General features: G+C 52.2%; 8 protein-coding genes across 8 annotated transcripts; 5 read left to right on the forward strand and 3 right to left on the reverse strand.

Annotated features, from left to right (window-relative positions):
• Nucleotides 1-513: 513 nt before the first annotated feature.
• Nucleotides 514-2,310, reverse strand: dotC-7 (Efflux pump dotC; the record flags this gene model as incomplete). The annotated part of the gene is made up of 2 exons (XM_036639286.1): nt 514-1,703; nt 1,755-2,310. 2 exons carry the CDS (start codon nt 2,308-2,310, stop codon nt 514-516), a joined length of 1,746 nt encoding a protein of 581 aa, XP_036495312.1.
• A 779-nt stretch (nt 2,311-3,089) lies between these two features.
• fgaOx3-1 (Chanoclavine-I aldehyde reductase fgaOx3) lies at nt 3,090-4,245 on the forward strand (the record flags this gene model as incomplete). The annotated part of the gene is made up of 2 exons (XM_036639287.1): nt 3,090-3,210; nt 3,260-4,245. 2 exons carry the CDS (start codon nt 3,090-3,092, stop codon nt 4,243-4,245), a joined length of 1,107 nt encoding a protein of 368 aa, XP_036495319.1.
• Nucleotides 4,246-6,717: 2,472 nt separating this feature from the next.
• Nucleotides 6,718-8,266, forward strand: CGCS363_v007439 (uncharacterized protein; the record flags this gene model as incomplete). Its single annotated transcript, XM_036639288.1, has 2 exons — nt 6,718-6,952; nt 7,008-8,266. The coding sequence occupies 2 exons, from the start codon at nt 6,718-6,720 to the stop codon at nt 8,264-8,266; spliced, it is 1,494 nt and encodes a 497-aa protein (XP_036495320.1).
• A 1,650-nt stretch (nt 8,267-9,916) lies between these two features.
• Nucleotides 9,917-11,077, forward strand: yfmJ (putative NADP-dependent oxidoreductase YfmJ; the record flags this gene model as incomplete). Its single annotated transcript, XM_036639289.1, has 3 exons — nt 9,917-10,097; nt 10,157-10,770; nt 10,826-11,077. The coding sequence occupies 3 exons, from the start codon at nt 9,917-9,919 to the stop codon at nt 11,075-11,077; spliced, it is 1,047 nt and encodes a 348-aa protein (XP_036496210.1).
• A 718-nt stretch (nt 11,078-11,795) lies between these two features.
• Nucleotides 11,796-12,242, reverse strand: CGCS363_v007441 (uncharacterized protein; the record flags this gene model as incomplete). Its single annotated transcript, XM_036639290.1, has 1 exon — nt 11,796-12,242. The coding sequence occupies one exon, from the start codon at nt 12,240-12,242 to the stop codon at nt 11,796-11,798; it is 447 nt and encodes a 148-aa protein (XP_036496209.1).
• A 959-nt stretch (nt 12,243-13,201) lies between these two features.
• On the forward strand, nt 13,202-13,837 carry CGCS363_v007442 (uncharacterized protein; the record flags this gene model as incomplete). Its single annotated transcript, XM_036639291.1, has 5 exons — nt 13,202-13,373; nt 13,439-13,522; nt 13,573-13,638; nt 13,691-13,746; nt 13,799-13,837. 5 exons carry the CDS (start codon nt 13,202-13,204, stop codon nt 13,835-13,837), a joined length of 417 nt encoding a protein of 138 aa, XP_036496208.1.
• Nucleotides 13,838-14,085: 248 nt separating this feature from the next.
• BOA1-5 (Oxidoreductase BOA1) lies at nt 14,086-20,814 on the reverse strand (the record flags this gene model as incomplete). The annotated part of the gene is made up of 12 exons (XM_036639292.1): nt 14,086-14,454; nt 14,509-14,587; nt 14,638-14,720; nt 14,771-15,495; nt 15,549-15,751; nt 15,810-16,092; nt 16,577-17,089; nt 17,144-17,226; nt 17,619-18,803; nt 20,064-20,348; nt 20,412-20,641; nt 20,710-20,814. The coding sequence occupies 12 exons, from the start codon at nt 20,812-20,814 to the stop codon at nt 14,086-14,088; spliced, it is 4,143 nt and encodes a 1,380-aa protein (XP_036496207.1).
• Nucleotides 20,815-22,193: 1,379 nt separating this feature from the next.
• On the forward strand, nt 22,194-22,840 carry GSTF1-1 (Glutathione S-transferase; the record flags this gene model as incomplete). The annotated part of the gene is made up of 3 exons (XM_036639293.1): nt 22,194-22,453; nt 22,511-22,622; nt 22,679-22,840. 3 exons carry the CDS (start codon nt 22,194-22,196, stop codon nt 22,838-22,840), a joined length of 534 nt encoding a protein of 177 aa, XP_036496214.1.
• Between the last annotated feature and the right edge of the window lie 120 nt (nt 22,841-22,960).

Consider the following 22,960-nt stretch of genomic DNA (forward strand, 5'->3'; position numbering starts at 1 on the left):
GTCGGGCAGCTGTTGGAGTTGCATCGGCTCAAACGAACCGTTGGAGCTCGGGGGATTATGCCCCATGGAGGGAGTGCTGATAAGGCGGAGGGCCGATGGTGGGGTTCGGCGTGGGCGCCGATGAATGTTTATTTTGGCTTATGTAAAAGATAACGAGCTGCGAGCTTTGGACATGCAGCTTGATGTAATGCCCAGGAATATTGGACATGGGCGGATGTCGATGGACGGATTTGGTGGCGGGGATGTGGGTTGCGGGAGATGGGAGCAACTGAGTTAACTTCCGGGGCGAAAGTGAGTGATCACCGGCCCGCTCCGTCAAGAAAGTTGACTGTCAAACAAGCTTCAAAGATATGACAATGGCGCGCGTGGCGTGGTATTGATTAGAACTCTGCTTTATGATCATGTCTAGTTTCTCCTGGAGTTGAATGCTATGTGCTTCGAACGATGCTGATGCAATGCCTCGCGCTGTATGCAGCCCGCACATCTCTGTGCAGCTGGAAAAAAAGACCTCCGTTATGCACCGATTCTCTTCTCATCCGACTTTTCGTTCACCTGAGCGATCGCCGGCTCGTTTTGATCTTCCAAAGCCTCCGCCGCTGGCGCAGGCTTCTTCGCCTTCAAGCCCGTGTTCCCAACACCCAGTGTCAGCACCAAGCTCAGGCCTGAGCAAACCACATAGTATATGAAGATGTAATGCAATCCCTTCATATATGCCTTCAAGATCACCGTCTTCTCGTCTTCCGAGAACCCCTTCTGGTCTAGCGTGTACGTCGACGACGTGAGTTCCGCGATAATCGCATCCGAAACAAAGTCCCGACCACGCAAGTCCCTCCTCAGCGTATTCGACAAGATGACGCCCGAGATGACAAGGCCGAAAGCGCCGCCTATGGTGCGGATGAAGTTCCGCAAGCCGGTGGTCACGGCTCGGTCCTCGCTTCGTGAGTTGGCGTACATTCCCACCAGCGTCGGTTGCAGGGTCAAGCCGATGCCTGAGCCGACGATGATGAGAATGCCGATGAGCTTACCCAGCCCCGTGTCGCGGTCGAACATGATTGTCAAGCCGTTGCCGACTGTCCAGAGGAAGAAACCGACCAGGATGCAGGGCATGTACCGACCGATGCGGAGCATGTACTGACCCGAGAGGATCGAAAGAATCGAGGTCGAGATGATGACCGGTAGGATCAGGGCGCCGGCCACGAGAGGGGTGTACTTCAGTATTGACTGGAAATAGATTGGGAAGTAGAACAGGTTCCCAAAGTACGCCTGGCCCATGAGGAATGTTTGGCCGTACAGGAAGCTGCACTTCGAGTCCTTGAATAGCCGGAGAGGCATGATCGGTAGCTTTGCGAGTTTCCACTCAAACAGGACGAAGAGGACTCCCAGAACAGCGCCGACGGTGACAGAAGCGATGACGAAGGGTGATGACCATGGATAAGTCACACCGCCGCCGGACAGCGGGATGAGTAGCAGCAAGACCGAAGCCATGTTGAGCGCGATGCCGCCGTAGTCGATCTTCTTCACCTTCTCGCCGTAGTTGCCGGGTTGATGCTTCAGAGGCAGACAGAAAAGTATCGTCAGAGCTGCTGGAGCACTGATGATCGGAACCATCCAGAAAACCCACCGCCACGTCGACTCCTGAACGACGGCACCGCCAACAAAGGGGCCAACTCCGTTGGCGAGCGCCAAGACGGCTCCGAGAACACCTGCCAGTCATCAGCATCCCACCCCTCTTATCGCGAGGTTTCCGGACTAACCTTGGTACTTCCCCCGATTCTCCAGCGTCGTGATATCGCTCACGATAATCATGACAATACTATTGATGCCACCTCCACCAATACCCGCAATCGCCCTGAACGCAAACAGCTGCTCCTTCGTTTTCGAAAATCCGCAAAGAATGTCGCCCACAGCCATGAAAACCAAACAAATCATAAGCAGGTTCTTCCTCCCAAAGATGTCCGACAGCCGGCCGTTGATGAGCTGAAACGCAGTAGAGGCGATGAGGAACGACGTCCCGATCCACGACGTCGCCGTCCCGGTGTCGAGGTCGCCCGCTATCGCCGGCACTGCCGTCGAGACGCTGGTTTGGTCGATAAAAGAAACAAACAAGCACACCGACAGCGCAGAGAACGCCAGCAGCATGCGCTTCCGCGACATGGTGTTCCTCTGCCCGCCGACGCTCTCCGCATCGCTGTCGTCCTTGGCCGGCGGCGGCGTCCGCGACGGCGCGGTAGCCTCGTCGCTGCTCGAACCGGCTCCCCTGCCCTCTGGCAGAGCGCCTTTGACGCCCGTCGTGGGCGCGTCGTCCTTCATCTTGACATGCCGTGAACCTCCCAAAATTCCGTGAATAGAGAAACGAAAGGAATGCCAAGCATCAAGAACCGACGGAAAAAGGATCCCCAAACACGGTGCTCCAGATTTTCGGTGCCGAATCGCCGGGTCTCGACTCCCGCAAACCGCCGCCGCCCAATTGCTTACACAAAGTCCATTGCGTCAAACCTGCCAATGGGGGAAAACCCGTTGCAGCAGGGTGGGAAACTGGCAGTGAGAGAGCGGCGCCTGAAGCGAGGAGGTCCACTAAAAGGATATGTCGGCATGAAGCCCGATGCGGATTCGCCAGCCCCCTTCGCCGATCGCCTGGCCGGGTTTCTTTGTCGGCATCTTTTGAGCCGATACGCGTCCGTGGAGTGAGTGAGTGGACGTGAAGTTTCAGCGGAGTTGGACGATGGGCGTTGGGGGCTGTTCCGGGTATTGCACGGGTTTAAGGGTGTAGGAATATGTAAGGTTGGCTTGCTGGAGCCCGAAAATTGGTCTTCATGATGAAAAGTTGGTAAGTGCTAAGATAAACTCTTGAGAAGCAGACACGGGTGGTGATGGAAGGGAGGCGGGGGAATGAATGACGACGGCATCCATCGGCACGAGTGGTGTGGCGGGGGACAGAATCCTGCGCCCTACGGCGTAGCGCTGGCCGACGAGTGCTCCGATGGCGACATGGAATGATCGCTTGGTAACACACTCACTCGCGGCTATTCAATATCAATTGTTTGTTTGGTTGTCAGTTCATCTGAGTCCAACAGACGACAATCGCAATCATGTCGAAACTGTTCAAGCCGTTGAAAGTCGGGGGTATTGAACTGGGGAACCGGCTAGCGTTGGCGCCGTTAACTCGGTACCGAGCGGATGATGAATGGACTCCAACACCGATGATGAAGGGTGAGCGCGAATGCCCTCATCCACAAGCACGCAACTGACATACCCTCAGAGTACTACGAGCAGAGAGCCTGCGTGCCCGGCACACTGCTCATCTCGGAGGGAACCCTGATATCCCACCGCACCGCCGGCCGCTGGAACGTACCCGGCATCTGGAACGAAGCCCACATCGCCGGCTGGAAAGAGGTCACGGATGCCGTTCACGCGAAGGGCTCGTTCATCTACTGCCAGCTATGGCATCTCGGTCGCGGCGGTAGGGTCGATGTTCTCCAGCAGCTCGGCTTGAACCTGGAGTCATCGAGTGCCGTCCCCATCAATGAAGACAGTCCGACGCCGGTGGAGTTGACGGAGGATGACATAACACAAATCATCCAAGACTATGCGCAGGCTGCGCGAAACGCTATCCAGGCTGGGTTCGATGGCGTGGAGATCCATGGTGCGAATGGTTACCTTCCAGACCAGTTCCTCCAGGATACATGCAACAAGCGCAACGACGCCTGGGGCGGGAGTATCGAGAAGCGAGCGCGCTTTCACTTGGAGGTGACCAAGGCCGTGATCGAAGCAGTTGGGGCCGACAGGACGGCTGTCAGACTGAGTCCATACAGCGACTTTCAGGGGATGCTCATGGACGATCCGGACCCAACGTTCAAGTACGTGACGGAGCAACTGGAGCCGCTGGGACTGGCATATCTGCACCTGATTGAGGCGAGAATCAGCGGCAACGATGATACAGATACTGGTGGACAGCGGACTGTCAAGTGGCTCGTAGAGTTGTGGAATAACGCAAGTCCCGTATTGCTCGCCGGAGGATTGAACGCGGAGACGGCGAAAAAGGCTGTCGAGGAGACGTACAAGGACTACGACGTCGCCATCGTCTTTGGTCGATTCTTCATCTCGAATCCTGACCTCGTCTTCCGGATCAAGGAGGGTATCAACCTGGAGAAATATGAGCGGACGTATTTCTACACCCCGAAGCTGCCGAAAGGGTACATTGACTACCCCTTCTCCCCTCAATTCCAGGCTACTTTGAAGGCTTGACAAAGGTGACGAAGGAGGTATGGAAACGCAGTGTCATTAGCTATGCAATAGAGCACCAAAAGGGTATCTTGCAACGCGGCCCTCAGCGGGCATCTTCATCAACCGGAATAAGCATCGTCTCACGTTTCCAGCGCAAACATCGAGCTCCCAGATGCGCATTTCCGATGCCAAATAGAGCAGCACAGACATGAATGTTCAAAAACTCCTTGCTCATGCAAAATAAATCAGGCTTATCGGCATGTGCTCCATCGAGAGGTCACGTTTCCTCGTTCACTGTGTCTAGGCGACGACGACGGATTCGCGTGCCTGAATATCGCAAGAGGCTTCTGGTGGACTTGTTGTGCTTCAGGTCCAGCTTCTCAGACGTCTCTTCATCATCTCGTGCGGAACGTAGTTCGAAGGCGCTCGCCACCCGCCGAATTTTGTCTTTGAGCACACGTAGGGAGCTCCTCTTCTGCAAAGTGCCCCGTGGCAAAGGACCGTCGGAAAAGTTGACAGTCTGGGTTGATTGGCTGCGACTATGACCTCGACGCTGCGAACTATCGTTTTCGAAGGCGTCTGGCTTCGTAGATAGGGCAGCAGCGGATGCTGCCCTACGGACTGATTTGTTTGGACTTATCAGACTCAACGTTGACCTAGATTGTGACGCACTGGAGGGCGTCCCAGAGCCCAATGTAGTGACTGAGGTATGTTGGGATATGGAAAGCAAGTCGTGTTGGCTCTTCGGGCGCTCGCTATATAATCCCCGCGAGGGGGCACTGAATCTTGTCGAGGATCTGGCTATGGGGCTGGGGCTAGAGACATCTCTTGCCCTGACTGCCGCCAGCGTTCGTGGAACATGAGCTGCGGCGCCCATCCTCGGAGGCGCTTCGCGATGCTGGGGAAAACTCCATCTGGCATTCGACGAGTATTTGAAGTCGCAAGACGGGACAGCGGGCTCGTCGTCATCGTCCTCGATCTCCACTGCAGCAGGTATATCTTCCACTTCATATGGCCTCCCTGGTCGTCGTCTCGATCGCAGTCGCATGAGATAATCTTCTGAGCTGACTTTGCCAAAGGACATCTCCTCTGCTGCCCGTTCAGCCCGGCGTCGCGCCTGCCGGTTAAGGTGCGCGGTCTGCTGTGGTGTCATTGGCATCTTGATAATCGGGTCTCGGGTCTCGTTCAGTGGTGGTGGTTGATGTCGAAGTACTACGATTGGTATTTGGACGGAGAGACCGGATGTCTCGGCGAATGTAGTGGGATTGCGGTTCGGTAGAAGGGCTCGCTCGTAGGTTGCACTCGCGCGATGACCAACTGTTGGGTATCTCTATATAGATGCTGGTCTCTCGGTCATCTCATCGTATCGAGCCGAGGCTGGTCGTCGGATTTGTTGTCGTTGCTGGGCGTGGCGCAATGTCTCACTTCGAGCTGGGTGGTCGCAGGAATGCACGATGGACCTGGAGAGGAATGCAGCCGTCGTCAAAACAGCTGATCCGTATTTTATCGTAGAGTTCGAGTAAGCTTTTCTATCGAGATTGCGGTCGGCGAGATTCTTCGGATCGTAGGAACAGTCGACGGTAATCTCGGTCGCGGGGATGATCCCTCAGAAAATCAGCCGGCGGCTCAATCCAGGGCACAGCCACACTCGTTTGCCATGTTGATATGTCGCCTGATCGGAAGAGATGCCTGCTGGCTGTTTGAATCGCGGAGTCTCAGCACGTTCGACCCGGGCGTTTTTGGAAGACGATGGGCGGGCACGAAAAAATGAAGCTCCAAGATTGTTGACGATGGTTACCAGGTTGTCAATGCGACGGGAGGCAGGTGCGTTCGGATGAAGTGGGTCGTGGGGCCTATCTGCATACCATCTTATACATGCACAGTCCGAATCTGATACACCCAATACCGTATATATGCATATTCCTCTCTGTAGCAGTCATTGGAAGACACTGATACTTAAAAGCCGAAAATTGATTAGGATGTTGAGAGAATGAAGATTAATTCCACTCATTCGTCTACCAGAGTTGTCGTGGGCGTCTGTGGTCTATCAAGTCTTCGTGCAAGCCTAGAAAGATTCCAAAAATCACCAAGGTGCATGGCTATCTAGGTACCATGGTGACTTAAAAGAAAAACTGTAAATATGATATGAAGTCAGAATATGAAGCACTTTCCAATTTCAGTAGGAAAAAAGCAACAATTTCTCAATTCAGCCGCCCAACGTCGACTTGGAATATCGCCCGTCGTCCTGGCCAGGCACCTAGTAGCTTACTCAAGATGCCCAATCCAAAGCCTGAGGTCTGCCGTTGGGGATTGGCACACCCTGCGGCCAGAAAACGTTATGGAGAAACTTGGGAACTTGAGTTTCGGAGAATCTTGAAAGAACCTAACCGTCCTAGCATATGGGGGTTGCGGTTTACCCATCTTTGCGACGATCTCATAATCGAAGTTATCGGCCATCTTGGTGCTGACCGCATCCGTCGGAGGCACAGTAACATGGCCGCCTACGACGACGATGCCTGGACATATCAGAGGGTCCTCGTCAACCTGTCTCAGACTTGCTCCCGGCTTCGCTCCCTGGTCGGCCCATACGCATGGCATACTCTTCATCTGAGCCATGACCGTTATGGCCGTGAAAAGACTCCCGGTGCTAGAATATGGCGCGGAAAGTTGACGGATATGTTCGAGTATGTCTTTGCTTCCGATTGGACAATGGTTGACGGCAAGAAAGGTTAGTCGTATCTATATGCGTGTTGATAAAACTTTACTAAGATACAGATCCTCAGGGACGAAGAAGGGAGTCAAGGGACACACCAGAAATACGGATAATGTTCTTTCAAGAAGCACACCATTCTATTCTTTTGGTGCTCTCAGTTATGTTAGACATGTTGAGCTTGATCTCTCAGGAGTTCCTGCCCCCAAAAACCCCAAGTGGCTTCTTCGTATCCTTCGATACCCTGCCCTCGAGCACCTCGAAGTCACTGTGGACTGCTCCCATCGGCAGACGCAGGATCAAGCCTATGGCAAGGAGAAAGAGGTTTTGTATCAACATGGCTTGGAATTTCCGGTACCAGGCATCAAAAAGCTGAGTTTTGTTTTTCGCCCAAAGCTCAAAGCCGGCCATCATATTGGCAGCTACGTCCTGGGGGACACGCATATCCAGGCGGCTCTGATGGATCACTGCCCACGGCTGCAAGAGCTTTGCGTACATGGTGCAGGCGGGGTCGAGATCAAGTCTCGGCACCTCGGAAGAATCAGAACCATGCGACTCGTCAATTGCCGGCTCAGTTTTGCGGACTTGAGATATCTTTTGACTCAGGGAGAGATTCTTGAGACCTTCATCTTTGCACGAGGCAACGCTCGCGAGGACCGCATCATGAGCGAGCAACAGAATACCCATTATTCCTCCACCGAGCAGTTCACACCGTGGCAAGCTGTATTGCTCTTGTGGCCACACAGAAACACCCTGAAGCATCTCGAGCTGAAACCGTTTTCTAATTGGGAGAGACACAGCCAAGCAAGAAACGACTGGCCACTCATGCGTGAAGAAAAGGTGGATTTGCTGGTCCAAAGCCCGGTCATCAAAACGCTTCGCCACTTTGCCAACCTCAAGACTCTTCACTTGTGCCAAGACGCCATTCTTGGGCCATGCCCCTGGAGCATCAATCGCGGCAGGAATGCCGGCACGGTCATCAACATCCTGAATGACGACCCAGAAGGCGAGAGGCTGGTCGAGGTTCTGCCATCTTGTCTTGAAGATCTCCGTATCACTGGGGTAAGCCAAGATCTGGCTCAGAGTTTGCTTCGCTTTGCGAGAGATGCAGAAGGCTTTCCTCGCCTGCGCAAGGTCTATCTGCATGGAGAGAATCCCCACGCCGAGCTGCTCAGGCACATGACAGGAACGAAATATCTAGCGAACGAAAGGTACCTGTCGCCCGCTTGGCAAGACGTGGGACGAGATGTTCTGGTGACACTTGGCCGTATCTTTAAACAATGGGGTGTTGAGTTTGAGTTCGAAGCCATGGGAAGTGTGGAAGGGTCATGACAGAAAGACATTGTGGTACACCGAGTTGACCGGGAGTGACCGAAAGATCCTCGGTATGTTCGGTGAGGCAAAGTGGGCGCCCGTCGACCGACCCATGCTTAGGATGACCGACGCTAACAAAGTGCTGACAGATCCCCCCATACCGAGGCACGATTGGCGGGACCGGGATTGAATCTGATACAGCCCATGAGCCGGCCGATCGGCCGAACTGCATCGTCGACCGGACCGCATTGGGAGCGTCGACCGTCGGTGAACCAAGAAAAGGAAAAATTCTAGCAACGTGCCTCGGCTTCGAGACACGGAGCCCCAAAGGAATGGGGGCGTCCAATCGGACACGTCAACAGCTCCGTCTCTTTCTCTCAAACAGCACTCGCATTCGTTATTGCAAATCACTCAACTGGCTGCTCTACGGGGATCTCTAGTGCCTTCTTCTCCCCATTTTATGTGAATAGAGTACAGTACCTATATACACCGACAACATCGGGAGGCTTCCTTGTTCGGTTACAGATAGTCTTTGTGGTTCTCTACCCTTGGTGAAACAGCAACACAACGCATTGCTAATCCCGAGAACGGGCATGCAAGGCCCGCCGCCTCATCCACCATCACCCCACCTGACATCCCAGCTGCTCCGTCCCGACGTCCCCGTTCCCGCATGAGGGTCCCTTGAACGTTGAAGCTGAAGCAGCGACAGGCCGGAAGGACGTCGGCAGCCATGTCTGACAGGACTGATTACTCGCAGCTCGCTGAGGTGTCACTGTCGCGCGACGCCCGCCCCTCATGCCTCGGCATGGCGTCATGTACCGATTATTCAGCCCCACCAACGGATACGGAGGCCAAGACGCAGCAAGCCGGTGCCTAACGATTGTCAGAGACTCAATCAAGTGTGCAACCACCATGTCAAACATCGACACGGAGCAATCCAGGCTCCGGCTGTGCCTTCCAGCCCCCCCTCTTTGTTATGGTGGTGTAGCAATCTCTCAAGGTTATTCATCCGTACGGACTGGATACCCAGCCCTCTTCTTCATCCACAGATTGACAGTTGTATGGGCCCTCCGAAGAAGACCCCTCCTGAGGTGCACATCCCGACGGGGAAAATCTCCGTCCCCATACACACGATTCGCCGCCAAGGGTGCGGCCCCGCGGTTGCGCGGCGACTCCGGGGGAACCGGCCAGCAGTTCGCCCGCCAGAAGCTCAGAGACATTGAAGACGCGTCCAGGCCCCATCCTTACTAGTCCGTGCTCCGTGCGCCGGAGAACATTCCTCGATCGTTCGTCGAGGCTCGGAGCTCGTGCGGCCCAATGTCCCTCTTCGTCATACTGCTCCGGCGCGGGGCATGAAGTCATGACATGAGCATGAGCACCAAAGGTAAAAAAAAAATAATGGAGTGCGAAAAAAAGGGCGGCGGTTCACGGTGAGATGGTATTGGAGGGGTAAGTAACACCGCCCGAGGAACGTGGGAGACCGAACGACTCAAGAAACTACTTTAACCCCCATCGGCCTCCCGTTTCTAGCACGAGCAATTTAATTCTATGAAATTCAAAGTCTTCTGTGTTGATTAAATTTTGCTATTTGTTTGATACCCCCCCAAATTCTACGCAGATTTCTTTGAATCTTTCTCTCTTGTAGTACAGCCCATACAACCTCCCAGCATGTCTCAACAAAACCTTTCCATCGTCCTGGCCGAGCGCCCCAAGGCCGAGATCGTCCCCGGACAGACCTTCAAGTCTGAGCAGAAGCCCGTCCCCAAGGCCGAAGACCTCAAGGATGGCGAGATCCTGATCGAGAACTGGTACCTCAGCCTCGACCCCGCCATGCGCGGCTGGCTCAATGGTACGCATACCCCCAAAACGCTCCCATCAGCATTACGAAAGCTAACCTCCGCCATGCAGACAAGCGATCCTACCTCCCCCCCGTCCAGATCGGCGAGACCATGCGCGGCGCCACCGTCGGCCGCGTCGTCGCCTCCAAGTCCTCCAAGGCCAAGGAGGGCGACGTCCTCCCCGTCTTCGGCGGCTGGTCCGAGTACGCCGTGCTGCACGACAGCCGCATCGAGCCCGTCTCCGCCTTCCCCGCCGTCTCCCAGCCGGTCGACTACCTCTCCGCTATCGGCATGACCGGCCTGACGGCCTACTTCGGCATGCTGCGCGTCGGCGACCCGCAGCCCGGCGAGACCGTCGTCGTCTCCGGCGCCGCGGGCGCCACCGGCAGCGTCGCCGGCCAGATCGCCAAGCTCAAGGGCGCGCGCGTCGTGGGCATCGCCGGCTCCGACGACAAGTGCCGCTGGCTGACTGAGGAGCTCGGCTTCGACGCCGCGCTGAATTACAAGGACCCCGAGTTCAAGCAGAAGTTCAAGGAGGCGACGCCCGACTTTATCAATGTCTACTTTGACAACGTCGGTGGAGAGATTCTTGACATGGCGCTCGCACGCGCCAAGGAGCACTCCCGCTTCGTCATGTGCGGTGGTATTAGCCAGTACAACTCTGCCACCCCTCAAGGCCCCAGGGTAAGCCCTCTTATCCCCAATATTTGATTAGTTTATAATGTCTGACACGCAACAGAACTACGCCAACATCATCACCATGCGCATCAAGATGCAGGGCTTCATCGTCTTCGACTTCATCAAGGAGTACCCCCAGGCCCGCAAGGAGCTCGCCCAATGGCTCGAGGAGGGCAAGCTCAAGCGCAAGGAGACCATCATCAAGGGCGGTCTCAAGGCGGCCGAGCAGGCCCTGGTTGACCTGTACAAGGGCATCAACACGGGCAAGCTGATTGTTGAGATCAAGAACCCCAAGGATGCGGCTAAGTTGTAAGGGAAGAATGGCGATGGGAGGCTCTCTGATGAATGACTTGATGACATTGTATAAAAATGCGTAATGACTATGGCCTTGGTTTCTGAGGCTAGCCCTTAGGGCGAAGTAAATAAAATCATGATAAAGAGCAAGCATTTTCGTGTGCTGCATACTGAGACGAGGTGGTGAATTGTGAAACAGCCCAGGTTGCCAGTGGAGCTGGATGCTACCATTTTAGGAGTGGCATATGGTTCCTTATCCAATCAGCTGATGTTGGCGAATAGGTTGCCTGCAACCTTGCAAACGAGTTGACATGGGTTGTTTTATCACTGGGTTAATTCTATTTAGTCTTGCAGAACATCGTCGCAGGAACACGTTGGCAGTGCTCTTTTCCAAGTAAATCGCAATGTCTGTGACCCATGTCATTGATTATCATACCAGTAGGAAACTGATCACTCATTTACTCTTATAATTGCCAAACTATTCGACGATTGAATATTATATGGATTTCTAGATTTTCGAAGAGAATTGATCGTACCTGAAAATAAAATATCAGGTCGGAACCAATAATGATAGGTAGAACTAATTGAACGATGACCAATGAGAGCATCGCTACAGAATTGAAGCACCCGAGAAGCTAGACCAGACAAGAAACATCACCCGCCCCCATCCCCGTCCATTCGATATCCGCATGTCGTTATGCTTGCAGTCAGCCGAAGCGAAGGCAACTAATAGGCCATCACCACTGGCAAGCGCCACCACAGTGAACACTGCCATCGTTCGAAGTGCCAGAGATGGCCCAGCTGGCGGTGCCAACCAAGTTGGAGCCGATCAAGCCACCCCAGTCGACGCCCTTGTTGCCACGAGGGAAGTGAACAGTAACTCTGCAGCCGATGCCCTGAATGCCAGGGATAGCCTGGTTGTTGAAGGCGGCCTCTTCGCCTCTGCAGTTGCCGGCGTAGTTGACGAAGGTGCTGTCGATGGCGGCCTTGAGGTTGTCGCGGTTGACGCTGTTGCAGGAGCCGGGGTGGTCGATGGTGACGGTCCAGCGCTCGCAGTGGTCGCAGCCCTTTTTCCAGCAGCGCGGCTCGAGGGCGCCGGGGAAGGAGGGAAAGGCGGCGCTGAATCCGTAGAAGAGGAAGAGCGTAGTGAGGAGGAAGAGGACGGGTCGGCTGAGGGTCGCCATTGTGAATGAATTAAGCTCCGAAGGAGTGAGAGGAGTTGAAGACTGGGATTGAAGGAGTGAATGTGTTTGTCCGATGAGATGATACATCTACGACAGTCGTTGTTGGTTTGCGATTATATACATTTCGACTGACGTGCCTTTTGCAGTCGATGATGGCCTCATTGTCGCAAGATCGATTACGTTAGAAGTTGCCGCTAATCCAGACCTCGTGTTTCCTGTACGTTTGCAACTACCCTATGAGAGCCCCAGAATCTTTCACGTTTTTTTTGCGGTCCACGAGATCTCATATCTCACTAGTGACAAAAGTTCGCGATGGTGTTGCGAGACTGCAGTTGACAGCCTCCGACGAGCCGACAACTCTGACAAGGTTTAATGAAACGAACTCCTCGTGGATTTCACACCGCGTGTGAGTGGACAATCATCCAACAAGAATGGGATCTTTGCTAGCCTCACCGGAATTTGAGTTCGTGCGTGGACCCCAAGTAATCTATTCCAGCTCGGATGCTCGGCAGCACAGCTACGACTTGACTCAATGACACGTTTTAGCCACGAACTAACTGGGGCTTCGAAATGTCAAAGTAAATGAATTGAACTCAAGCCTTTATTTTTCCGAACGAACGATGCTTGAACTAGGTATGGAGACATATTTAGGGATTGGATTGATGGTTTTAACCAATGACGATGTGATCATAGACCGCGTGGTAGAGAAGCGAAGTCGAGATGCATCTAGGTTAGTGGAAGGCGAAGGTTTCAACTGGAAGAAGTCGTCAACTACAGACAACATGATATCAACGGAACTAGTCCTATTAAATTCTTCAGAGAATCAATTGATCTGTATAAGTAGTAGAAGTCTCATCGCCAGACCTCGAGTTTTGGTCATCAGAAGCAAGCACACTCCAATAATTCGAGTCTTCTTCAGCATCCATCTAATCATACTTCTTCTTAAATAATAACCCAAGATGCAGTTCAGCTCTGTTCTTGCCTGCCTGGTGATGGCTCCCTTGGCTCTGGCTGTGCCAGCCGACATGCCCTCCCAGGAAAGCTCCCTTGCTCTAAGGGCTGCCGACAACATTGAGATCCCGGATAATCTTCCCGAGGATTGGAAGACTGCTCTCGAAGCCTATTTCAAGGGTATGCATACTTCTGGACAAATAACTCACTACTGGAGACGCAACTGACAGGAGTCATTGTTCTAGACACCGAGCTGGATGTCGAGACCAGAGATCTCGACAAGCGCAGCGATGTGCCTTTCATGCACTGCGGCTGGCGCCGTTTCTTCAGTAAGGACCCAAAATATCAGCCCAAGTGCCCCATCTGACCTGAGTCCTAGGCTGCCTTGGATCCCTTACTCCAGGTGGTGTTACCTGCATGTGGGCAATCGCTGCTCGCGGCCTTGGTAAGCGATGTTTCCTATCTTCGGAAGCCACAAAACACTGACTCTGGAGTAGATGTCAAGGAAGACTCAAAGTGCACGGCCGCCGTCGTTGCCAGCATCTTGTCTGCTGTGAGTTTGGCATTTAACTGACCGTTATTCAAACCGCTGACTTTCCCCACAGTCCAACAACTGCAAGTTGTGTGTCAACGGACACCTCTAGATGGGCTGCGATATCTGTCCATCTTCTCATTTGACAACCCCCAACCCCCAATCTCTATTCTCGGGTGCTAGGCTTGGAGACCTTTACGACGGTGCTGGATGCGGTGGTCTTGACCTGCTTTGATTCTCTTCTACATTGGACGCGACCATTCTTCGCGACTTACTCTTGCTTGGTAATTAAGATAACATTCAAATATACTTTGTATCCTAGTCAAATTAAACAGACCTTCATATTCACGGTCCCAGTTTCTAGTTGCTATTGGTCACCACTTCCACGGAAAGACTTGTCGGCCATCTCGGACAATCAACTCCATTACCATGTGTCCCAACCTGATACCCCAAATGGACATCACCGGCCGTAAATTGAGCGATTGGTTTCACTTGAGAAAAGGTGGTTTTGATGAACTCAGCATGGCGATCTTCGAAGAACGCAGGGTTGAAAAGAGTCGCCGCGTCATGCTCTCGAAGAAGCTTCATCACCGATGGGAGCAAGTAGCTCATCGCGTGGTAGTGACGGAACACAGGTGAGCCGTGTCTTTGCCACAGCTCTGCCCAAACATCCTCTGGATACGTGCCGCATGAGCGAACAAGCCACTGCGAATAGTAGTTGAGTGCGACCTGTTCGAGATATCGTCAGCATGTGCCAAGTGACCTCCAGCCTGGATTGCTTACGTCAATGCCGTAGCTGCCACCTTGTTCCGACCGCCTGACCAGTGCATCAAGAACAGCCGCGCTACCACATATGCCGGTACTATTTTACGGTTTAGTGAAATATGCAAGTCGCATGCGGAGGAAACTTACCAATAGTCTGAGTTTGGAAACACAGGAGTCACCGCTTCGTCGTGACCCATGGCTCTACCGTAGCCCATAGATACACCACAACACTACGTTCGGTTAGAGGAGTAATCATTACCAAAGAGCAACGCGCACTTACTGCATCGCTGATTTGTTGCCAACCACTTCGGTGATTCCAAGGTCCGTGCCAACCGTAGCAGTTCTCTCGAACATGAATGATGCCGCGGGGGCGGTCCTTGACAAGATCGTAGATGGCTTGGCGACCGAAACCATGGCGCTCCATGACACCAGGCCTATACCCATCCACCACAACGTCAGCGTCGCGTATCAGCTCTCGTAACTTGTCCTTATCACCAGGCTTCTGCAGGTCTAGGTGGCAGTTCCATTTGCCCCAGTTCAAATCCTGGTGAAGGGCTGAGAGATCCGTGATATTGGGTGAGGTCACTCTCATCACACTAGCTCCCATCTCTGCAAGACTGCGACTGATAGCCGGGCCGGCAATGACGCGTGTCAAGTCGACCACTTTCAGGCCTGCGAGCGGTCTGATAGACTTCGAGTCTGGACTCTGAGGAACTGTCGCAGGCCACCAACTTGCCGGCTGACCAGATTCTGTATCCTTTGAAAGCTCGTAGAGTCCAACTTTGGCGCATTGCTGTCCCTGCTCAGTCGCCGAGTATCCATCTGCGGTGTAGGCAATGGTGCCAGCTTGACGATATTGCTCATTCATGAGCTCGTCCAGATCAGACGAGTCCAGCCGGGATACAACATCCTGGAACCTGCGGACGACGATATCATAATTATCGTTGATATCCCCTTCCATTGGCAGGCCGAGTGCTGTTAGCGTCGGCTCCGGATTCATACTACCTGGTCAAGTCAGAAAAGATTGTAATCTAGCGCACGTGAAAGACGTAGCACACCGTGGATATGATAATGGCGAGCATCGCGTGTCCTGTAGATGTTGGTCGCCAGAGTTCTGTGCAAACCGTCTACGGCACGATGCTTGTCCTCATTCGGGAAAAGCTTTTGAGTCTCAGGAGACATGGGATCGAATGGGATGCGTCTTCCGTCTCGGACCACGGAAGCGACCATTGGCGTCATGAAGAATAACGTGGCATGGTCCCTGGAAATACTCGTAAGATCATGCCCATCGTGAATCAATCATTGATCGGGATGCTCACGTGTTGATCGTGACTTCTGCATTGCTCAAACCATATTTCTTAGACAGGAGTTGCATCAGTAGAAGAGCTTCGTATGCGTTCAGTGCCGAAATGCTTTCTGCAAACCGCCAATTGACAGGGACGCTCGGTAGGTCGGAACCCTCGAATCGAATGCGCTTGCTCAAGGCCAAAAGCTCCGGTGACAGGGGTCCGACCAAGGGGTTGTTGAGAATCCCTTCGCAAAAGACTCTCGATGCCTCTTGAGGCACAGAGTACTGGATCCTGGAACCCATTACCAGAAAGCCTAAGTCAAATGTATTTGACTCGGAGATAATTGTCCAAATCTTTGATGTCGGGGACTATTTATGGTGTATTTGGTCATGTCACGAAGTGAGGGGTTAGGTTGCTCAAAAGCCGTGTCAATCCCGTCTCAACTTGCTGAAGAATGGCCGGGAGAATGCTACGTCGCGTGCATTCGCATCGGCAAGGGCTCCTCCGGCGATTTTGTGCTAGATGTGCAAAATTTACCACATAGCAATCCCCGAAAGCGTGTGCCATTGGGTCAATCGTGTCGCTTCCCCATTCCGGCGGGGTGAAAGTCGCACGGTCGACAACACAAGCTACGTTCGGACTTCGGCCGCGTGAATACTTTCCGCGGCCGTAATGAGCATCACACTTGAGCACATTGTTGCTACCGAATCTCTAGTCGAACACCTACCGGACTAGGTCCGCGATCCGTTTCACAAATTTTCATGTTTGAAAAACCACCTACTAGACATAAAACCGACCTTCCTTTGGGGGCTTAGGTTCGTCTAGGACTGTACCAAAACTCAAATGCCCAATTTCTGCTGCCTCCTGTCCATCCAACTCGACCCTTTCGTACCAGCTCTTCGGCATCTCCACCTCGCCCCATCTCAGGAGAAAGAGAGACATGTCGGTGGACTGGCTGGGAGCACTCGGTCCTTCCTCCGAAACCGCAATGCTTGATGCTGGTCTCAATTCTTCCAGCTCGGTTGCTTGGCCTTCATCATCATGGTCAATCCTAGTGGGAATCTTGGCTATGGGTGAGACACGACATGCAGCGGCCATCGCCATAGAGTTTGACCCAACAACAGGCATATAGCCAGCAACCTGTTTTCTCGAGAGGATGATGGGTATGATCATCATGATGCCTCCGATGACTGCGAGAAGCAATACTGGCAAAGATGCTGTTCCAAGACCGACGACTGTGTTCGGGGGAAGGCTGATGGGATCTCCTTTGTATCCTCCATCTGACCTATTCAGGCTCATCTCAAAGTAGTCTGTAGTGCATGAGTATCTCTACTACACCTAACAACGTGAGAAAAATGACTTACTGCCTTGAGACACGATGACGAACAAGGAGTTGGAAAGCAGCCAGTGAAGTACTATACTCGCTGTAATGAGAGGGATGCTCTGTCTATAAGGTAGCTGGAGCCTGTATGTATCGATTTGTTGACCCCTTCGAACCGTAAGTCTTTGTCTTCAAACCGCTTCACAGAAGGACGGATGTTCGATTACCTCGGAGACGATACGCGTAACGGGCGATACCCAGTAGAGAATCGCGACCATTCCCTGGCGATTTCCATCCGTGTGATGAGTGTGTTATAAGCGAGATACCAGAATGAAAGGTATAGTTGAGGTACGTTGGCGACGAGTACCGATGAGATGAATGCCACACCACCATCTATGGCAGAGAGGACGCTTTTCGATTCCGCAGGATTGGTCTTTATCCATCTCCTAGAACTATATCAGCCAAGACCAGACCATATCATAGCCCGATATTCATTTGCCATTCAAGGGCCAACTCACAGTGGGATACTGCTAGAAAGTTGCTTGGCGCAGCAGGCGATCGCTACGACAACACCGAAGACCAAGATGACGTATGTACTAATCCAAGCCTTAGAAGATATGCAAGCACCTGTAGTCCTCGAAGCGTTAACCCATTGGGTAGGTCCCGCACGCTCATACGCAACATTGTCTTTCTTTCTCTTTTTGGCCTCTGTGAATATACTCAAATTCGAGAAGCCAGGCTGTTCGATGTTGACGTCAGCCTTCGAAATGAAAGATGCAATAGCATCACCGGGGGTTACAAGGGGCTCTTCGGAACCCAGGAACTGTATCGCTACGATGCAGGCAATGAGCTTGATCAAGACTGAAACAACGACAGCGAGAAGGAGGGGTTTTGAGAGGGCTACGCCGCAAGCCCCGCTCAAGTCCCTAGGTTCTGCAAGACAGTATTCGATCTCCAGGTTATACGAGGAATCTCGATATCCAAAGACTGGTGCGGATTCATTGCCTGGCGCCGCGTACAATGTCGAATTCCATCTAGTGATTCTGGGCAAGCTTAGGGGATCCGTAAAATTCCACGCCATAGGCGGAAAGTACGGAGTCGATGATGCCTCATACCAGTCAAACGTCGGAATTTGCCAGAGTCCCGAAGAACTCGGGGTGTCCACTAAGTCGGCGCAAGTATTTTGGCACAGTGGGTTGCTCTCCACGATGATACCTTTCATGCTGCAAGGTGTCGAGAGCCACAGATTGTTGATTTCGTTGCTTGGCACCACGGGTTCCCAAAGGGCGTTTGCCGAGTCAGAAAGGTTCCAAAGATCGGACCTTTGCCACCCAGACCCTTTAGAGATAAGAATAACGTTCCGATATTCCCGAAGCCCGTTGCAGTCCGACCTGGACCCTACGTAGAGGGCACTGCACTCGGTTGTGCTTAACCTATGCCATTGGGACCCCTGTTTTGCCGCTTTTGTGACGTTCACTACGTCTGTTGAATTGCGGTCGGTCGAGTATGCTTCGAATTTGAAAGATCGCTGATCCCCAAAGGGAGGCAAATCACTCGACCATTCGTGACGGGTGTAGTTCGAAAATAGGTCGTCGGTGTACAGGCTCGCTCCAGGTAGAAAAAAGGGCCCCCCCTTCACAAAAGAGTCGGTAGCAATCGTCAGGTGGAAGTCACCCATTCGGCTGTCGACCTGGAAGATTGAACTGTTGAAAAAGACATGTATAGGAACAGAGCTTAGAAAAAAGATAATCCAACTCCACAGCTTAAAGCGGGAAAGTCTGAATGCATTCCGCCACGAAGGTATCCCAATGTCGAGCCAATCACCTGTGGCGTGTGTCTCGTCCACTTCCTTCCTAGACGGAGAGTTCAGGACCTGCATAAAAAAGCTAGACGAGGCGAGGATAATGGTGGAGAGGATATTGAGGAGAAGATGTAGCATGGTGTTCGTAACACCGGAACTCCTACTTCTGCAGTCTGCTGTGTAGAACTTCCATACTTGTGCCACATTTCCGGTTTTTGATATTGCTGCGATCAATATGCTGAGAAGTACCACGAAGCAGGTTGACATGAGGCAGACGTTGACAATCGCTGCACGGCGCCAACCAGTCGGGAGCTCTGGCCTCATGCGACTAAGCCTGGAAAGTCTTGGCCGATTTATAATAGAGGGCATTTGGTTGCCAAAATGAGAGACAGACGATCGAAGGTCTGTTGAAGTAGAGTTTTACAATTGGGAGGTGATAGAAGACCATCGCCGCGATCGCGGGCTGCAGCTGTAAATATGGCAAAAGCAATCAGGCTGAGCTCCCTCGGCAAGAGACAGGGGTGATGCATTGTTGATGGAGATTCAAAATTAGGAGCAGGGTTATGGTGTTTGAATTGCAGAACCAACGGGTTGCTGCACTGCACAGCCGGGCAACGATGAAAAATTGATTGGTCGAAAATCCAATTGAAGCTGGGCCGCCATCACCAACGCCTCGGATCTGCATAGGCCCTTGTCATTTTTAGCCACTCAAGACTTGCTTGGGCACGGTTCGATGATTTGAGAGTAAGCACAGTGGATCAATTATCGGATCACTACTTCAGAGAGGAAGAAAGCAGGGCCTTGCAATTGAGGGTACCTGACATACCACGATCTCATCCTAGACTTTTCCGATCCCCTTCCATGCAGATTCCAACAACGTACGAACGCTGGTCGTCTCTATATCGGGAAATCTCTTATTGAGGGTGTAAGCAGGTTCAAGATTGCATTTCCCCGATTCCCACATGATGCCGAAGAAAGCCAAGAGGCCCTGCATTTGTTCCTTGGGAAAATAAGGATAATACGCCTCATGGGACGGAAGCTCGGTGACCCTCCCAGCTTTAAGATTGTCCATAGAGTCGTGTGTGACGCTAAATTTGTTCCCTTGACTTCCTCTGCCAGAGCCACGACTTCATTTAGAGTCATTTTGTCCCCGATGATGTACATCTCTTTTTCCCAGTGATCAAGAGCGAGAGCTCGGATCACAAACTTGGGAATGTCGAAGCTGTACGTCAGTACGACAGGGACTGAGCCAGAGCCTGGAATGGCAGCGACGTTGTGAACCATGTCAACCAGGACGACCAAGGGTGTCATGTACGACTTGCCACGAGGCATAACGAAGTAGTCAGAGAGAAAGCCAGTCAGGAAACATGTCCACTCGAGCGAGGAAGCTTCGAGAGCTTGCATCGCTTGAACCTTTCCCTCTGCAGCGGGGAACACCTTTGACTCCCTGATTTTCACAGGTCAGCTATGTCAATCTGCGGTTAGACAAGCTTGGCTAGGTGAGGCTCACTCTGGGGTGTAAGTGATGCCCCACACATTTGCGACGTATCTCTTCGTCGCGGTTGACTGGTTCGCAGCCTTGATGAGGTTGAGCTCGGACTCGATGCCAAAGGAGGAGTTAAGAGTCGAGATGACGGTATCGATCGAATTCGCCTCTAGGACAGTACTGATCTGATCAGAATCAGAGTAGTCGACGGCAACAATACGGGCGCCGATTTCAGCCTCTTTCTCGGGATTGGTCTATAGTCGAGATCAGGATATCTGCGTGTGCAGATTCACGTCCGAAAAGGTAATCAACGATTTCTGACCTTTCTTGCGAGGATGACCACGCGATGAGTCCCATCACGAACAAGACCCTCGACGATCGTGCGTCCCATGGCACCGGTTCCTCCAGCAACTGCAATGACGCCCATTGTGAAACTTGCGAAGTGAAAATTGTCAGGTAAAGGCTAAAGTGGTTGGATAATTTGTAGGTATTGCGAGGTGTGCGTCCAAGAATTGATGGCTCTCATCGTAAAGCAATACTCATTACACATTCTCAATATATAGAATACCGCGGCTTACACTGAAAGGCATAAGAAATCCATCGAAGAATGTGAGAATGATTTTTGGTTCCGATTACAAATGTCAGCTTAGCCTAGCGAGTCAACTACATTGAGTATAAACCTTAAATGACCCCCTCCACGTGGTGGGCTTAGGATGTGTTGGAGCCAATTGAGCGTCCCAGCCGGCAAAGAGTACAGCCGCCAACCAAGCTATCCTAAATGTCAAGATTCCAGGGCATGTGTGATCCTATGAAGCGTGGTTTGCAAGTATCCCTCTCTCAAGGGGCTCATCTTGCCCAAAAGAGACTACTATCCAGTTTCTTCATACCTAATCTCTTTCAATAAAGTTATTCCTATTCCCTGGTACATAATGTTATCACTGGGAACAAGAAACGTTCACTTGATCTAATACGCGTATTGTACCTGCCTCCACCTATTTATGGAAATTAGACGGCCTCACTTGGCGTTATTCTATTGAAATTCACCGGTCGTTTCCACGGTCACATTTCCGTATCATATTTATCGATATTTAACATGAACATTGAGTTGGACGAGCATAACAGATGGGTCTGATAGCTATCCGGAGATTCTCGCGGCTTACAAATAAGGGTGTCGTTCCTTGCAAGGAACCAGAGTGACGGATTGCGGGGACGTGCTGCAACCCCCTAGCCGGCCAGTTGCGGACATCAACATACATATCCTCCCGAGAACAATGTACACGGTCAATTTTGGGAGCATACTTCCAAGAACAGTGGTCTTATCTCTGGAATCCCGCGGACCTAGGTTTTGACCGGGACCGAATTATTAAGCTCTCTTAGGTCGACGTAGACTACGTGAGGGACAGTTCGCTGCTTATGAAGCAATTCGACATCTCGACTATTGAAGTCGGTGACCAAGACTTTGCTGGGATCACTGAATGACCATGTTCTGTTAAAGATTCTTCCTGCGATTGGTATAAAATGCGGCTATTCAACCTCATTTTGAATGTATTCCCCTGCTGACATCCAATCCCTTCATCGTATTCCTGCCCTCGAACCCGGGGTTTAGCTTTCTAAGGCACTACGAAGATTGTTCAACAATGGCGCTTAAGCTTTGGGGCTCTCCGACGTCCGGCTGCACTCACCGAGTGATGATTACTCTAAATGAGCAGGGGATCGAATACGACCTATCTCAGATCACCCTTCAAAAGGGGGAGCAAAAGATTTGAGACTAACAAATTCTCCATACTGCGATCTGGTCCTCACAACATGGCTCAGGACCCCGATTATATCAAGGCGTACCACCCATTTGGACGCATCCCCGTTATCCAAGACGGTGACCTTCAGCTGTTCGAATCTCGGGCCATCTGTCGCTACATCGTTGCCAAGTTTGGTGCCTCCAGTTCGCTGGATGTCATCACTAGCGGCGACCCGATCATGATTGGGAAGTTTGAGAAAGCACTCAGCATCGACTACTCCTACTTTGACCCGTCTGTTCGAACCTTGTGCAATGAAAAATTGTGGAAGAAGTAAGATTGGAAAACACAAAACTTCAACATAGGCCCTATGCTGACCATGCCATATAGTCCTGCTGAGGCCGCTAATCCTCTCGAGGTAGAAAAAGCGACAGCCATGTTCAGGACGGCATTGGACTATTACGAGGAACTGCTGGGCTCCAATGATTATTTGGCTGCCAACGTAAGATTGAACAGCTCTTACATCATTCATCCACAGCCATTTCTAACATCCAATAGAGCTTCAGTCTTGCCGACGTTTACGTCTTCACTTGGATGCCCTATATCAAGTTCCTCGGCTTGTACGACGAAGTTGCCGCTCGCCCTAAGTTTGAAAGCTTGTGGAAGCGGGTGTCGACCCGACCGTCCTGGCAGAAGGTCTTGAAGGACATGCCGCAGTGAATTAATTCGCCATGCGTGCTTGCGATTTTGCACTTGGCTTGGTCAGATCAGGCGTCACATAGGGTCGATCTGTTGGCGGCAGTCTTACCACCCACATGCGGGAAGCGTTCACCGTTCCCC

Source organism: Colletotrichum siamense (assembly GCF_013390195.1).
Source record: "Colletotrichum siamense strain Cg363 chromosome Unknown KSG_Cg363_contig04, whole genome shotgun sequence".
NCBI classification, from domain to species: domain Eukaryota; kingdom Fungi; phylum Ascomycota; class Sordariomycetes; order Glomerellales; family Glomerellaceae; genus Colletotrichum; species Colletotrichum siamense.